Source organism: Semicossyphus pulcher, unplaced genomic scaffold (genome assembly GCF_022749685.1).
Source record: "Semicossyphus pulcher isolate SPU_LCO1_2020_fin unplaced genomic scaffold, fSemPul1.0.p SCAF_7, whole genome shotgun sequence".
In the NCBI taxonomy this organism is placed as follows: Eukaryota; Metazoa; Chordata; class Actinopteri; order Labriformes; family Labridae; genus Semicossyphus; species Semicossyphus pulcher.
Genome location: NW_027211748.1, coordinates 453211 through 470863, shown reverse-complemented (window position 1 = coordinate 470863; position 17653 = coordinate 453211). Strand labels below are relative to the sequence as shown.

The 17653-nt window shown below is 40.5% G+C and overlaps 1 protein-coding gene across 1 annotated transcript in view; it reads left to right on the top strand.

Annotated features, from left to right (window-relative positions):
- Window positions 1–5451: 5451 nt before the first annotated feature.
- Window positions 5452–17653, top strand: part of LOC138611130 (voltage-gated inwardly rectifying potassium channel KCNH6-like) — a 141878-nt gene continuing 129676 nt past the window's right edge. The window contains exons 1-2 of the mRNA XM_069684082.1: window positions 5452–5527; window positions 6538–6768. Coding sequence (XP_069540183.1) covers window positions 5452–5527; window positions 6538–6768 — 307 coding nt within the window. The remainder of the gene's footprint in view (window positions 5528–6537; window positions 6769–17653) is intronic.

Here is a 17653-nt window from a genome sequence, read left to right as displayed (position 1 = left end):
AAGGGGGCAATCGAGTCTAGAGTACTTCTCAGCAAACCTGCAGTACTATCAACAAACTGATCAAGCTGAGAGGGACTAACATTAGCATAAGAGCTTTCTGTAGTAAAGAGATGTGGTAAAGAATTAAAAGCAGCTGGAATTGTTTCCTTAAATTTAGCTACAGTCCTATCAGACAAACATCTTGTGAGTACATTTTTGGAGAGTAGTCGGTTAACAGGACATCGAATGTTACTAAATAGTGATCTGATTAAAGAGGATTTTGTGGGAAGACATTTAAGTTTTCGTTTCAAGGCCATAAGCTAGAACAAGGTGGAGGGTGTGGTTAAAGCGGTGAGTAGGCTGGTTTACACTTTGAGTGAAACCAATAGAGTCCAAAAGGGACATAAATGCCATGGTAAGATTATCATTATCAACATCTACATGAATATTGAAGTCCCCTACAATAATTATTTTGTCTGAACTCAGGACGAAACCTGATAAAAACTCTGAGAATTCAGTTAGAAAATCAGAGTATGCGCCAGGAGGGCGGTATACTATCACAAATAAAACAGGCTGTAAAGTGTTCCAAGCTGGGTGTGAAAAACTCAGAACAAGGCTTTCAAAAGAGGAGAAACTAAGTTTTGGTCTAGGGTTGATTAGAAGACTAGAACTGAAAATAGCTGCCACTCCACCACCTCGACCAGTGTCTCGAGGAATATGAGTATTAAGATGACTGGGAGGAGTGGATTCATTTAAGCTGACATATTCTTCCTGACACAGCCAAGTCTCAGTTAAAGAGAGTAAATCAATATGATAATCTGATATCAGATCGTTCACTAATAGAGCTTTAGATGACAGGGATCTGATATTTAACAGACCACATTTAATTCTCATATTTTTTGGCATAACTTCGTTTTTTTTTTTTTTTTTATAACATTTTTTTGATTTACTCCTTTTTTATTTAAGTTTGAATTAACTGTAATAAAAGGCCTGGGTTGGGGGTCAGACACAGTCTCTATAACATTAACATTGTGGCTGGGAAACTGCTCACAGGGAAGCTCAGAGGAGTGTGTAGGACTACATCTCTGCCTCCTGGTCTCAATTCTGGTTTGTCAGGTTTTACGACTAACAAACTTAGCCATATTACCAGACAAAAGAGCTGCACCATCCAAAGTGGGATGAATGCCGTCTCTTCCGATCAGACCAGGCTTTCCCCAGAATGTCTGCCAGTTATCTATGAAGCCCACATCGTTTGCTGGGCACCACCTCGACAGCCAGCGGTTGAATGATAACATACGGCTATACATGTCATCACTCGTCAGATTGGGCAGGGGTCCAGAGAAATCTGCGGAGTCCGACATCGTCTTTGCAAAAGCACACACCGACTCAACATTAAATTTAGTGACTTCCGATTGCCGTAGCCGGGAATCATTAATGGCGACATGAATATCAATCTTATCAAATTTGACACAATGAACAGGGCAGATCAGGAGAGCAAGAGGGAGAAGGAGAAGCCATTTCAATGGATTAAGCTAGCTGCTAAGCTAACGGCTAAGCGAGTATAAAGTTAAGGGTTTAGCAGATATGTCACTAATGCAACAACGAGAGTGCTTGATGAAAACTAGTGTTTGTCTAAGTACACAGCGGCTGAATAACCGCAGTGATGACAATTACAGCAGATTTATCGATTTAGCTCGAGCTCTAGCAGCAGCTACAAACAGCACAGGACAATACAATAGCAGCGAGAAAACAGGAAATGACGCAATACGCTCACAAGTGCTGCAGTTATACATTTTATCTATGACGGCGAACTTTCCTGCGCACATGATATCAACACAAAGTATAAATATGAGCACAGATGTTCTCTGTGAGCAAGAATAATGTCACAATCATAAAATATTTTGTTTGTTTGCACATGGGTGTATGGGATTGTGGGCTGCACCGTCTCCTCATGTGGTGTCTTAAAGAGTTACCCTGTACATATGGAATAAGTAATGGAGTGGAGAGATAGTCTCGAAACGATAGAGAATGTGCAGTTACACTGTAACCTTCTCCGAGTGAAGAGACTATCTCTCCAGCTCCTAGGCTGCTCGGGGACATGCATCGATCAAACTATCAGTGATTTCATGCCGAAACGGGTGCTTCTTAGGCAAACCATGGGGCGTGAGCAAGCTGGTGTGTCTTAAAGTTATATCCACGGACCCTGACAAGCAGGGGGATCATTCCCCCTACATATAGAATACATAATGGAGTGGAGAGATAGTCTTTTCACTCAGAGAACCAAGGTTACAATGTAACTGCACATGATTTTGTTCCAGGAACCTCTGTTCATTATTCTGGTCATTCGGTATTTTTACATCGCATTTATTTTTTATATAAGAAGTAAACTTTACTGAGGGGGGTATTGTTTATGTAACCCTAACCCAAGCTATTTGATTGTAATTGTAGTTGATTGTTGTTCTGCACTTTTGCCCATTTTAAATCAGGGGTACTCAATTAAACTTGAAAGAGGTCCAGTTAGAGATTTTTTTTCTCAAGCAAAGGTCCAGAACATCATAATGTCTGACCGTGTTATGATTCAGTACTATACATTTATACATTTTGATTTGTCTGTCAAATCAAATAAAAAAAATACAATTCGGCTTAATAGTTTTTACAACAACGCTAATAACTTTTACACAGAGATCTCATAATTTAACAATAATAATAATGAATACTTCAATATTGGTAAGGAAATATAGTGTGTGATTGTATGTTGGGGGGTCTTGGGGGTCTCCCCCAGGAAACTTTGAGTGTCAAAACCTTTATTTCCTGTATTTTTGGTTTATTTTACGCCCCAGTTTATGATGGAAGTGTCTTTATTTGTAAATGAAAACAAATAATATAATATCTGGTACTACTGGTAGTATAATGTTTTCCATGCAGAAATCAAATGAAAGAGAGAGACAGCTTTACCTCTTCACTTAAGCTGCTGTCTCTCTGCCTCCTGACAGAATGATCAAATTCTATTTTATGTTTTGCCGAAATGCAGTTGCATTAGACTTTTTCTCATGGTGAGTCATAGTGAGTTTTAAAACAGGCAATTACTATGAAATAAATAATATTTAAACGCACTGTACACTGACGGACTGCTGGAGAGAGCATATACCGGTACATATAAGAACAGAACCGCGGAAATAAGAGGAAAACTAGTCATGATGATGAAGCTGATGTAGCTCTGTGTAACTCTCAGGTTTACCAATAAAGTGTTTGAAATAAACTGCAGCCTGGAGTCTCTGTTAACAAAGACAAACGGAGTGACAGTGTCAGACAATGTCCACGTTTAATAATCACCACAGTCACGTAACATATACGAGTCTGTCCAGTCTTAAAAGCTCGGTTTTCTCTACTGCTCTCATTTTAGAGCACGCCATGTCTACTTTTCCCTAACTCACTTATTTTCTCCCACTGTGTCTGTAACTCTCCTGTCGGCTGGCTCTTCAGTCTGTCGGTGTGTCCGAAACCGCATACTATCATACTAATCATACTAACCGTGACGTAAAATTGAGTATGTCATGCGTTCCCATCTCATAGTATGCAATTTTGTGTATGCTAGAAATGCCCGGATGTATACTAGATCGGCCAGGATATTTGAGTATGAGACGGGAGCTCACTGATTGTACTCAACCGCCCCAAAATGCATTGCGGCTCTTCAGCTTCTACTATGGCGGAGATGGACCGGAGATCAGAACGGACATACGTAAACGATTAAGTCAAGTGATACGGAGAAGATGGCTCTGAGTATGATGCCAACAGCATCCTAATAGTCAGGTTAGTAGGCAGTATGCATACTGTATTCTCACACACCCACTGGGTCTGGCTGAGTAGCGTCACGTGTGATGATTTACAACGAATGCATTGGTCTGCGAGTTTCTTGAACCCCCAAATCACTACCGCAAAGACAAAAAAGCTGCGCAGGTTAAAATAGATGCGCTTGTCAAAACTATGAATAGGTCGGGGTCCGGAAACGACGGCAGTTGGGTCCGGATCCGAACCATGGTTCGCCGTTTGGGGACCGCTGTTTTAAACCAAACGCAGTGAAAGTGGTTCACTCGTTAACAGTTAATTCTGTCTGCTGGTTTATTTTGTTATTTTTTGTACTCCAAGTTTAGTATGCTACTTAGTACTGTATCACTTCCAACACAGTAGACAGTAGTCAGTAGTTTTGGCGCTGTTGCAAATGTTGTGTATTTTAGAAAACCCAATGTTACCCGTAAAGCAGCGGAATTTCTTTCCTGCTTTACGGCATCAAGTCCGGTTTGCTGTGACTGAATTGTGATAGACCTGCTGTGCATAAGGTGAAAAGTTGTACAGCAACACAAACTACAGATATGTCTCATTACTACCACAATTCTCCAAAATTCTTGAAAAACTTTTCAATAACAGACTGGAAAAATTCATAGATAAACACAAACTACTTAGTGAAAGTCAATATAGGTTCGGGGCTGACAGATCAACATCAATGGCTTTTTTAGATTAAATTGAAGAAATCACAATCTCTGTAGACCAAAAAAAACATGCGTTTGGGATATTTGTAGATATTACAGTGTGTTACAATGTGTGTGTTGCAGTGTGTTACAGTGTGTGTTACAGTGTGCTAGAGTGTGTGTTAAAGTGTGTTAGAGTGTGTGTTAAAGTGTGTTACAGTGTGTGTTACAGTGTGTGTTGCAGTGTGTTACAGTGTGTGTTACAATGTCTTAGAGTGTGTGTTAAAGTGTGTTACACTGTGTGTTACAGTGTGTGTTACAGTGTTGGAGAGTTAAAGGTCAAAGGTAACGGATGTTAGAGCTGTTGTAAGTCTTCATGCGTATGTCATGTGACCCACAGGAGTGTGAGCAGGGGCATTTGAGACTACTGAAACATTTCTCTGCTGCTATCAGTCCCACAGTTGTAACTCTGACAGTCATATCATCCCTTACAGTGTGCACCTGGATCAAACACACCAACCAACAGGTGACAGGAGGTTTCATACAGGTAGAGTGTGAGCTTATATTTGTTTCTGTCACCTGCAGGGTAAATCACTGTCTGTCTTGTTGTCCTCAACTGGTTTCTGATTTAATACCTGCTCAGGTGTTACTATGATCAGTAAAGTGTTTAAAGAAGAGTATAAAGGACTTTGTAAAATAATATTACGCAGTAGTAGTGACAGATACAGTATAATTTCCTACATCAGTAAAAGGATATACCTGATGTGCGGACCAATCAGAGCGGGGGGTTTAGATAATGGGTGGAGCTGTGCAGTCAGGATGGAGAGAGCAGGAGAGGAGGAGTAAGAGGGGGAGAGGACGTAGTGCGACAGGAGCCCAGCTCAGGAGAAACTTGCATAGCCAAACTGCACCGATTAATAAACGCGGAGTGAATCTGAGTGAGCGGAAGCAGCGGGTCTGACGGTTCCGGTTCAGGAGCCTCCTTCCGGTCCGGTCCGGTTCAGACATGCCGGTGAGACGGGGCCATGTGGCTCCGCAGAACACCTTCCTGGACACCATCATCCGCAAGTTCGAGGGTCAGAGTGAGTACAGGAGTCCGTTCATCAACGTGACAGCAGGAGGAGTAATTTAAACACTTTGACGGAAACATTACTACACATTCATGTTCATACTGCGGCTGGGATGTTTGTATTAGTTAGTACGACTTTTAAAATTTTTAATGGCACCTGACATGAAGAAAGTATTTAAATACTCACGGGTGAACAGTGCGAGTCAGTGAATGACAGCAGAATTCATCTACAAGTGTAAAAGTGTGTTTAAGTACATACTGACATGTAGATATACGTTGGACTCAGTGATAATGGTAATATAATAATAATCTATAATGTCTTTTATTTAGTTCATATTTGACTCTTAGTGTTTATATGGATCATGTGTGTCAGTCTGAAGAACCTAACTAACATGAATTCAGCATTTTTCATTCTGCAGGTTTTACAAAATAAAAAGATTCTGTAAACACTGACAGAACTATCCAAAGAAACGCACAAAGTGATTAAGTGTTGCAACGTTGTGCAGAGAGTGAGTCACAATAAACCAACAGTTACTCCAGCTCTGTCTGATTTGCAGGTCTTTTACTCATCAAGAATTCACATGTCAGAGGTAAAAGACTGAATCTATCTTCCCGGTCGTCCCTGCACTCTTCTTCATGTTTATGATGAATAATATTTAACAAACCACACACTGCTGTCTTCTGCTGAGCCAAGAGCGACACACAGCAGCAGTACAGAAACAAACAGGAAAGTAGAGGTCATGTAGTGATTTATCACAAAAACATCAGAATAATATAAACGGAAAAAACGTTAAACCCTCAAAAATAAAGGTTTAGAATCTGTTACCTTCAAAGTCCCCAAAGAGGAGAAGCTGAATCTTTACCCACATGTTATTTTAAGGTCCAGTACTGAACAGACAATATTTTTTATCAATGCTTGTGTGTGTGTGTGTGTGTGTGTGTGTGTCCATATACTGTGTAATAAGTTGTACTACTTATTTTAAGGTCATTATAAATGCCTGTTCTTCTCTCTTCTCTTCACAGATCGAAAGTTCATCATCGCCAACGCTCAGGTGGAGAACTGTGCCATTATCTTCTGTAACGATGCCTTCTGTGGGATGTGCGGCTACAGCCGGGCGGAAGTGATGCAGAAGCCATGCACCTGCAGCTTCCTGTACGGGCCTCACACCAAGAGGACGGCCGTGGCTCAGATGTCCAAAGCTCTGCTGGGAGCCGAGGAGAGGAAGGTGGAAATCTCCCTCTACACTAAAGACGGTAGGATCCTGCGCACTGACATTTCATAGGATCAGTTATCAGTGTAACAGCAATGGTTAATGTTTCTGACCATCTTTATTAATGAGGTTCTCATCTGGCCAACGTAAACATCAGCTGTTGAAAACAACAATAAGATTTGTATGTTAGTATATTAGTGACCAGCTAAGTCAACTATCAAAATGGCACGTAAGCTTTTTGTGATGTATCGCACCTGCCAGCCCATTATCTTCCAAAATGCATGAAAGACCATCACAATGATTCATTTCAATGATATACTGCTATGGTTCAGGTGTGTTTAGCTACAGCCCAAACTACTTGATTGAGACCAGTGGTTCCCAACCTGGGGTCTGGGTCCCCCTTAGGGGGGTGCCAAAGATCGCTGGGGGTGCGCGAGGCTTTGTCCGCACTTGATTGTAAAGATTAGATTTGCACATGTTAAATAAAATCATTTAAAAAGCACTTAGTTGATCATCAAAAGTCTGTTACAAAATACATGTTTTTGATCCTCATTCAAATATAGTAGCTACTTTGTAGGCCACACCTCTGCGAACGATAGGCTGGTTGGTGTTAATGCCAATACAGATTTGAAATCACTTTATTGTTTTGGTGTACGTGTGTGCAGCCTGGGGGGGCTCAGATACAAGCTGGGGGGGGGGCTCCAAGGAAAAAAGGTTGGGAACCACTGATTTAGACCAACAGACCACCTGTCGGGTCCTTTTCACACCAAACATACACACTCTTCCTGGTATCCTGGATCAAAGCTTACCACTTCTAAGAACAGGTGGGAATGTACCCAGTATGCACTGAGGACCAAGCAGCAGCCTGCAGGGCTGAGGAATGAAGCCAAAGTGCCAACGCCTGCAGCTCCTCTCCTGTCCACTTGAGGCTGTCTCCAGCAGTGAGTTACATTATATTAAGGCTTAAAGTGATGCATCATTAGGGGCGTGGCCTCTTTGAGTGACAGGTGGGAGCTGCTAGCTGTCTGCTAGGTGTCTCCTCAGCTAATTCAGTCACTGAACGTAACCTCTGGGCCGTGTTTGTGCTGTGCTGGAGCCTTTTGGAGATTTGTTCATGTAAATATCAGACAAATAATCTGTTTGAGCTTTATTGGACTAACAGACAGTCCAACACGTCTGACACACAGCTTTTACACTTACTATTGTAAACATATGTTTGCACTAATTAGCAGCTATCTGTGTCTGTGCTCACCATACCTGGCTTGTTAGCTCGTTCACTGTTTGTCATACACTGATGTACCTGTAGTGGTCCGTGCAGGGAGGACTGTTGGCTTTTCTCACAGAGAAGACGGCTGACTGTCGTGATGAGAAGACCGCTTCTGATAGGTTACCAGGTTTGTGTCAATCAACTGCTGCTTGCTCCATTAGGCGTTAGGTTCCGAAAGCTCTCTGAGCGTCTTTAGTCTAAACAACCGTGCTCAATTTCCTACACTGAGAGAACATTCTGTGGGAAACACAGTGGCTAACATGGTGATAACTTGGCATTCGTCCACAGTCAAGTGACAAAATGGTGAACTTGAGGCTTCAAAAAGACACAAGACAAGTTACATAACGTGGGGACGTCACTGAGGCTTCCTCCATTATATTATACAGTCTTTGTTGAGCATACAAGATCCAACCACATTCTGAGGCAGAGAAGTTAAATCAGGAAAGGTGGTCCGATAAAAGTTTGTTAAAAGAAGGGATTCAGGTGCAGAATAACAAAAAACAGTCTTTCCCAGTTCTGTCCTAACTCAAGGAACATGTAACAGTAACTGGTCTGAAGAGCGTGTCTGATAAAACCCCTCTGAGAATTTAATAAGTTCTGTGAATACCTAAAAATACCTAAATAATACCTAAAAAATACCTAGAAATACCTAAGTAATAGCTAATAATACCTAAAAAAATGCCTGAATAATACCTAAAAAATACCCAATAATACCTAAAAACAAAAACCTGAATAATACCTAAAAAATACCTAACAATACCTAATAATACCTAACAAATACCTAATAATACCTAAAAAATGCCTAAATAATGCCTTAAAAAAATACTTAACAATACCTAATAATACCTAATAATACCTAAAAAATGCCTAAATAATGTCTTAAAAAAATACCTAATAATACCTAAAAAATACCTGAATAACACTTATAATACCTAAAAATACCTAAATAATACCTAAAAAATACCTGAATAATACCTAAATAATACCTAGTAATACCTAAAAAATACACAGTTATACCTAAAAAATACCTGAATAATACCTAAAAAATACCTAACAATACCTAACAAATACTTAAATAATACCTGAATAATACCTAAATAATACCTAGTAATACCTAAATAATACCTAAAAAATACCTGAATACCTGAATAACACCTAATAATAACTAAAAATACCTGAATAATACCGAGAAATACCTAAGTAATAACTAAAAAATACCTGAATAACACCTAATAATACCTAAAAATACCTAAATAATACCTAAAAAATACCTGAATAATACCTAAATAATACCTAATGATACCTAAAAAATACCTGAATAATACCGAGAAATACCTAAGTAATACCTAAAAAATAAAAAAATAAGGCTGAAAATAGTCATAGAATCTGTGTGTTTAAATTTGCCTTCCCTCTCAGAGGAACATGGAAGAAGCAGCAGTGCAGATGTAGAGGCAGTATGGATATGAAGGACGATAATAATTATCCAATGACTGATTAAATTTAGACATCACACCAGTAAAAAGTGGGTCACAGTCTAAAATAGCATGACCTTTATGGGAGCAGCTTATTTATATAGAGACACACTGCACATGAAATCCAGGATACTAAAATAGTTCAGGGACCAGACAGTAAATAGTAAATGGATCTCACCTATATAACATTGTTCTAGTTCTCCGACCACTCAAGGCCCTTTACATCAGCACACACTGATTGCTCTGCCTTCAGGAGAAGGCTGTGGTTCAGTGTCTTGTCAAAGGATATGTCCACATGTGGACTGGATGAGCCAGGGATCAAACTGCTGATCTTTTGATTAGACGACGACCCTCTCTACCTCTGAGGCACAGCGGACCCCACAGTGACTTTACCGTCTTTGTACAGCCAGCGGATTGGGATTAAGATGTACATTTATGTAACAAAGAGTCGGTCTAGACCTGCTCTTTCTGTAAAGTGTCTCGAGATAACTCTGGTTATGATTTGGCGCTATACAAATAAAATTTGATTTATTTCCTGCTGCTTAGCTCGGGCCAGGTCACCATAGCGGCAGGCTATGCATGGTAGTCATGTTTTCCCCCTCCTGCAACATTTCTGGCAACTTTTTGCACTCAAAACTCAGTGGGACGTCTGAGCTCCCAAACCCCGTCTCTCAATGTGAACCTCACCAACCTGCAGGAAACTCATTTTGGCCACTTGTATCAACAATGTCTTTTTTTGCCCTATCCAAGGCTCGTGGCCATCAGGGAGGGTTGCCTTCCAGCTCAACTCCTTCATGGCTTCATCATTAGACAGTCTGGTACGATGCCCGCAAATACGAACACCTCACTTATCCTCCTTTTGATCAACTCCTGTCAGCAATTCACTCCCAATCTGGAGGGAGTAATGCTCCATTTTTTGGCAAAGAATCACATCCTCTAACATGTGGATGCTAAGTCTCATCTTGACTGCTTTACACTGAACTGTAGTGTCCCAGTTGGTACTCAGCTCTTATTCTGAATATTGAAGGACAGGATCTTTTGTCCTGTGTCCTCCTCAAACCCCAGCAGTAAAGACTACGTAGCTTCCCTGTGGACATACTAACTTTCTCCAAGTCCACAAGTCACATGTAGACTGGTAGAACCAACCCCAACAATCCTGCTAGGTCCTGAACTTCTTCCACAACCAGATACAGATACGACATTGCTCCTCCTGCATCTGAGGCTCAGCAAACAGTTGTAGCCTCTTTTCCAGCACCCTGGAATAAGCTTTCCCTATGTGTAGTGTAGTGTGAGACCCTGAAACTTGGAGCTCAGTTTCTGACCCCAATTTTGACAATGCAAATCACCACCCCAATCTGTCAGTCTGCAGGCACTGTCCTCCATCTGATCGGGACACTGAGGAGACATGGCAACCAGTCAGGATCAGCAGGTTTCCTCTCCTGTCAAACACAGCCTGAGCCAAGCTCTGCTTTCCCCTCCTGAGTCATTTACAGGTTTGCCACAGCTTGAGGCCAACTGAAAGTCCTTCTCCATAGTAGGGTATGCTTTCTGACCACCTGAAAAGAGACAAAAAGGGAGGAGGACCCAGATGCAGACTGAGGTATTTATTATAACAAAAAGTCAGTCACTAAAAAGACAAACCAAAGTTACACAGAAAGCACAAGGAGAGTCCACTAAAATAAATCTAACCAAACTCACAGGGGAAAACAGGAGACTTGATGGAGGTATCACAAAAGGTTTTAGGACGAAAGACGATTACGAACTAGCAAAGACACAGGGGAAGACAAAGACTATATACACAGGGACAGGTGAGACTAATCAAACACAGGTGAAAGCAATAAGGGCGGGGCACACAATCACAAAGGCGGGAAACAAAACAAAGGAAGAAAGTAAAACAGCACAAGAGACAGAAACTGCTTCCCGTGTCTCTTAAATTGCATCCATGCTTCCTTCACTTGCGTCTTTCACTTGCGTCTTAGTCCCTCCCACCAGAGATGCATGGAGAGACGCGAGGAAACCAAGAGAGGAGAGAGGAAACGAGGGAATGTTTTTTAAGAGACATGAGATGTCCTTTCCGATGAAGCGTCATGTGCAGCGACGTTCGTTTGTGATGACGGCGTCAGCTGATCACAGCTGGATCAGCTGTCAGTCTGCTTTAACAGCTGTTTGTGTCTGCACACATGTGCACTGTATTCATTCTAATAAAACACACAGTAACAGTATTTCCTCTCTGTATGCTGTTACCTGTGTTACATTTTCGATCACTGATCATCTGATCTGAATTAATTATTTAATAAGCCCAAATACTGTCTGTTCATGAACAATGAATGTATAGAAATCATGTCACTCTGATCAAACCCGACCTCACTGATGATCACTCTCACACGTAAAAAGCGTTACCTGCTGACAGAGAGACTCTCCTGCTCCCTCTGAATTCATTCATTCATCTGTAATAAAAGTTAGCAGGGAAATAACTGATCATGACAAGAGGTATTTTTTAAAAATTAAATTAAATAGAAATGAATCTGGTTTTGATACTTTAGATTTTTAGACAACTTATTTTTACTCAGATGTTGACTCAGAAAACAAATCAAATCTGCAGTTATTCACTGCATTTTATATATTTTACGACAAGTTATGACCTATATTTCGTTCTAAACGATCACAGCTTGTCAAATACCAACTCATTATACCGGCGTTGTTTATAGTCGGTTTCAAGGCGTCCTATAAAGTCTGTTTTAAGGTCCGCTTCTTCCTCTCTGCGATATGAAACTCTGGTGATGTTGTGACCCATAAGTCCAATCTGCTGCAGCGTCCAATCACGTACTGATCTGTAATTAGGGGGCGTGTCGGCCAGAAAAAGACTTCTGTGGAGGCTGCTCTCGTGTATCCTCGCTTATCGCTCCTCGGAACTCCCTCCTCTCTCCTCGCTCCTCGCTCCTCCGAGCAGCGATAAGAGCTTTGAGACGATCCTTAATATGGCGGCTTCGGAACTACTTCCAGTTCGAGCGAGCTGCGAGGAGCGAGGAGATATCAAATAAGAGACTTGGGAAGCAGCCAAAGTTGCATCGGTGACAAAGAAAACAGGAAACAGGCACAGGTATGCTGCCTGAGGAGAACCCTCGGGCAATCAGGCCAGGAACCTCCATTTTACTGCCTTCCTTTGGAAGCGGTTGGTGTAAAAGTAGAAGCATAGGCAATAATGTCCCTATGATTTTGAAGCTGTTTTTACTATTCTTCTCAGTTGTTAGTGGTCTTGTTAAGTCAGGCCAGACTAGATTTCCTCCTCTTCCGATGCTCTCTATAGTAGCCTATTACACACTGAACAGTTTTTGTCTACATTTTGTATTTTTTTATTTACTTTAAGTAAAGAGGGGCCGATAACCTTTGCAGAGTTTTGGTTCTGGGCCAGTTGCCATGTTTAGAAGTGAAGCCAGTTGGTACAACACCACCTCCTGCAAAAGTTCTGGTTCCTTTCCTGCCAGAGAGGTGACATCCCATGTCTCTAGAACCAATGTTGGTTACTAGGGTCAGCAACCCGAGGTCCTCACATAACTCAGTCGAATCCCAGCTCATAGTCATTATCCTCTGAGACCAAACGTCTGTTTGAGTACAAAAGCTGCTCATTATAACTTCTTTGCTCCTGTCGTTAGACCAGAGATTCTCAAACTGTGGGGCCCACGCCCCCCTGGGGGGCACAGGGGCATGGCGGGGGGGCGCGCCACCGCTCCTGTGTGGGTATTTTTTGTTTGGAAGATGTAGCAGGCAGAACTATACTTGACATCCGTCAACCCGGACTCATTTTCGGGTGGCACCGTACACAAACGCGTTGCCCTCACATATGTCAATGATTTCTGTGAGGAGCATGTCACATGTAGACTTTCACATTCTAAATGTACTCTTTTCTTCACTGTATTACGTTTTAATTCACAATCTATTTTAATCTGATCACTTTGCTTTGCTTCACTCCCCCAACACACCTGCACCTCTGCTCTCTGCACAGCTGCTGGCCCCGCCCCCCTCTATCTGTCTGTCTCTCTGTCTGCTGTGTTGACTGCCTTCATCAGCAGTCTGTTTAATTAAGTTATAAAAGTAAAATATTTTCTCTTGCAATTCAAAACAGCATGTGTGCCGCGTTGGCACGAGGGATGTTATTAAAGACGTAGCGATTAAAACGATCGATCGATTGTTACCAAATGACATCTGCACCTTTTTATAAGCTTATAGGCCTGGAAATTTTTCTTTGTCCAAAGGGGGCATGACAGAAAAAGTATGAGAACCACTGCGTTAGACTGAACCTGGTAGCCAAAGCAGCATGGCTTTCCACGATCAGGTGTTAATGCCTGACACCATGTGTGACTTAAGGTGGCTTTATGTAACATTTTCCATCTATTATCCTCCTGCTGAATGTGCATTTTCATTCAATCATGCTACATGACCAAAGAGCTTTTACTGCCTTCAGCCTTCTCATCTTTTTTATCATACACTGAAAATACTGATTTTGACCCCTAGTATTTGTTACATATTTTAATCTATATTTTTTGATTGATTTAAATGTGTTAACCCTAACCCTTCTTATCTTGATTCATTTCTAAATGTATTACCCCTGTTTAAAAGAAGTTAATTTAAATTACGTGAAGGTAATGTAAAAAAAATATGTACAATCAACTTTCCACATCCTGCCCAGTCCGCGCATCTGCAGAAAGAGTCCGCCATTTTATCGTCTTCGGGTGAGGATTTTTCACCTCTGTGGATTTGCGTTAACAGCTCGTTCAATGTTGTCTCAATTTTCGGTAAGTAAGCAATTTATAACAATGGGTTCTTGCTGTTATATCTCCAAGTTACACACAGTTCTTAACTAAGTAATAAGCTAACACTACCACTTGTTTGTGTTGATGTATAAACTGTGTTAACATTACAGCAGCTATCTTAAGCTGTTCAATGTCACGTTTACGTTTGCGATTTTAAGCTAACATAAGCTAACTGTGGATGAAACTTATAAACTAGGTTGATATGAGTGTCAAGTTAAATGGTCAGTGGATTCAGTGTTCATCTTGTTATACTTTTTTAATCGTTAGTTGACGCTGAACAACATAATAAGTCTCCCAATCAACTTTCCCACACTTCAAAACGATGTTTATTTGCGCTCTCCCCCTCAAAGGGTTAATTTACGGTTAGTAGCCTGCTACAGGTTTCTAGCACGTATGAAAGCAACCCCTGCTAGTTGCTGCAAAAAGCCGCTGCCAGAGTTAACGGTCATTCAAAACGTAAGTGCAGTCACGGATATATGCTTCTCTCGCTAATTTATTTATTTATTTATTTTGCTAATCTTCACCCTAGTCTACCACTATTATTGGCATTGTAACCATAAGTATGTGTCTGTTGTTGTTCATGTAACAAGGACATATGTTGTTGTTGCTCTCTTTGCCTGTCTCTATCCTGCATCTCCTTCTATCCCATTTTCGGCCCATCCAGTCGAGGCAGATGGCTGTTCAACATGAGTCTGGTTCTGTTCGAGGTTTCTGCCTGTTAAAAGGAAGTTTTTCTACCAATGTGCCGAATATTGCTAAGTGCTACTCATGGTGATTCATGTTGGGCCTCTCTTTAAATAACATAACAAAGAGTCGGTCTAGACCTGCTCTTTTTGTAAAGTGTCTCGAGATAACTCTGGTTATGATTTGGCGCTATACAAATACAATTTGATTGATTGATTGATTGATTGATATGAAGGGACTTGCATGTTTTAGTCTGTGTTTGACTGGAGCGTGCTTTAGGAAAAGTAACGTTGATGTTATGTTAAGTAGAAATTGTGTCACACGCAGGTCTGCACGGGCTGGCCCAGGGAACACCGCTGCTCCACCGACTCTTTTACCGGTTCTGTGGAGGTGTAGATAGTTTAGAAAGCAGATTAATCTGGAAATGCCCTGTATTCTTCTCGTTTGATTAGACATATAAATATGCTAGCAAACGTACCTTTCTAACATTCTTTGATTAGCTCTGACTTTAAATAACTCAACAGAAGAATTCAGTTAAGGTAGGAAAAACAGACTGATGCTGCATTTAGTGTGTTGTGTTGATGTTAATTTTGGTTTCTAATCTTACCGTACTTGTATAGAAAAGGTAGAATATGGAAGGTAAGTCCATTTTACAGTCAAACTCTTAACAGCTTGAGTGATCATCAAGTCAAAATGCTCTGTAACTTTGTGGGATCGGATTAATATTTCGTCAAACAGTGTTTCCCTCTGTCATTGGCAAATAATGAAAGAAAAAATAGAGAATTTAAAGGATTTTATTAATTTTTCACATTGATTTTATTGCAGGTGTTTCTTATCTGATCCATTGTTTGTGTGATGTGGAGCTGTGCCTTCCAATTTGGGGACCTCATATCAAGGTAAGTCCATTTTACAGTCAAACTCTTAACAGTTTGATGTGTGATCATATCAGTGATATTACTTGAAAAAGAAAATGCTCTGTAACTTTGTGGGACCAGATTAATATTTCCTCAAACAGTGTTTCCCTCAGCCATTGGCTAATGATGATACGAAAAAAATAAATAAATAAAAGGGACTTGAAATAAATAACACGGTTAAACTCAATCCTTGTACTCAGTCATCTAAAGTCAGAGAACAAGCTGGTGTGTTTATGCAGAAAAAAAGACAAGGTTCACAGAGACATTTGTTACTGTTCTGCAAGGTCTGCAACTTTATGCTTTATGAAACAATAATGGCTGCAAAAACTAAATATGCCACTTATATTCACACTTCCTTTAATGTAATACCCAAACCAAAAGTTACATTAAAAATAGTTAGCTTGCATCACAGTTTTATGGCTTTATGCAATCAAAGGTGATGCAGATAACCATGCTGAAAAGGTGAGAACATAGCTAATGTTTGATTTCTCCCCCTTTTTTTCTGTCATTGTTGTTTGTCTAGTTAATGTGGCGGTGTAAAACCTGTGGCACTGAAGTGTCCAGGCGAGCACAACTTCTTAAACATTATAGATTAAAACATTATCATTTTGGGCATGGCCATCAAATTAAGTGTATTTATCCCGATTGTCCATGCATTTTTAAGACTTGCAATTCACTTTATACACACTTGACAAGGAGTCACACCAATGCACTCAGACTCATTTACTACTTTTTCTTGTCATGTATGTGGCTGTAGTGAACTAGGAACAGAGCATGAATGAGCAATGAGACAGTGACGTGCATGTTTAAAGGCTGTGAATACAAATCCAATGTATACAGCACCTTCAGGTCACACAAAAGTCGGAAGCACAGCTCACATTCACTGCTTGCTAGATTTTAAGGATTATGTAGTCCAAGGAATTTGTGGAGCTGAAACTGTAGAGTCTTGTGTTTCAAACTATGACGACTTGTGCAAAGACAGCCATTCTGTTGATGTTGATTTTAATACCTCCAATGATCAGCCAGGGATAATAGAACAAAATATCCCTGCAGTATTATTTAAACCGGAGAGTATTTTTCATGTGCCAAGTGCTGCAGTTCATGAATTACTGGAAGAATTTCAGTATTTGTTGAGCACAGCATCTTTGTATAGCACAAGGAAAGTAATTCATGACACACTGAGCAGTTACAACCTACAATTAGACCAGTCAGTGGTTGAAGAACTTACATCAGCTCTGTGTACGTCTAATCCTGTTTATAAGTCAATAGGTAAGGATTGTCCTTTGGCAACATCATTCAGGCACAGAAAATACTACAGAGACAATTTCAAAGTTGTGGAACCAATAGAATATTTTTTGGATGAAAAAGATAACAGAACACTGCAGTATGTTCCACTTTTAAAGTTCTTACAACAGCTCTTTACTACTGGTAACATTCTAACCAGAGCTTTAGATAATCATCTCACATCAGAGGTTAATGCTGAGGAAGGAACATATAAGTCATTTCGAGATGGCTTCTTTTTTAAGGATAACCAATTTTTGTCAGGAGGTGAGTTGCGAGTGTTAATACATTTGTATGTTAATGATTTTGAGATTTGTAATCCACTTGGCACATCTCGCGTTTATTGGAACCTCAGCAACTTACCACCAGGCTGCCATGTTTCATTGTCTTCTATTTATTTTGCCTTACTTTGTAGGTCTGAAGATGTGAGAAAATATGGCAATGAAAAGGTCTTAGAACCCTTATTGAGGGATCTTGTCATTTGAGAAAGTCAGGGTAT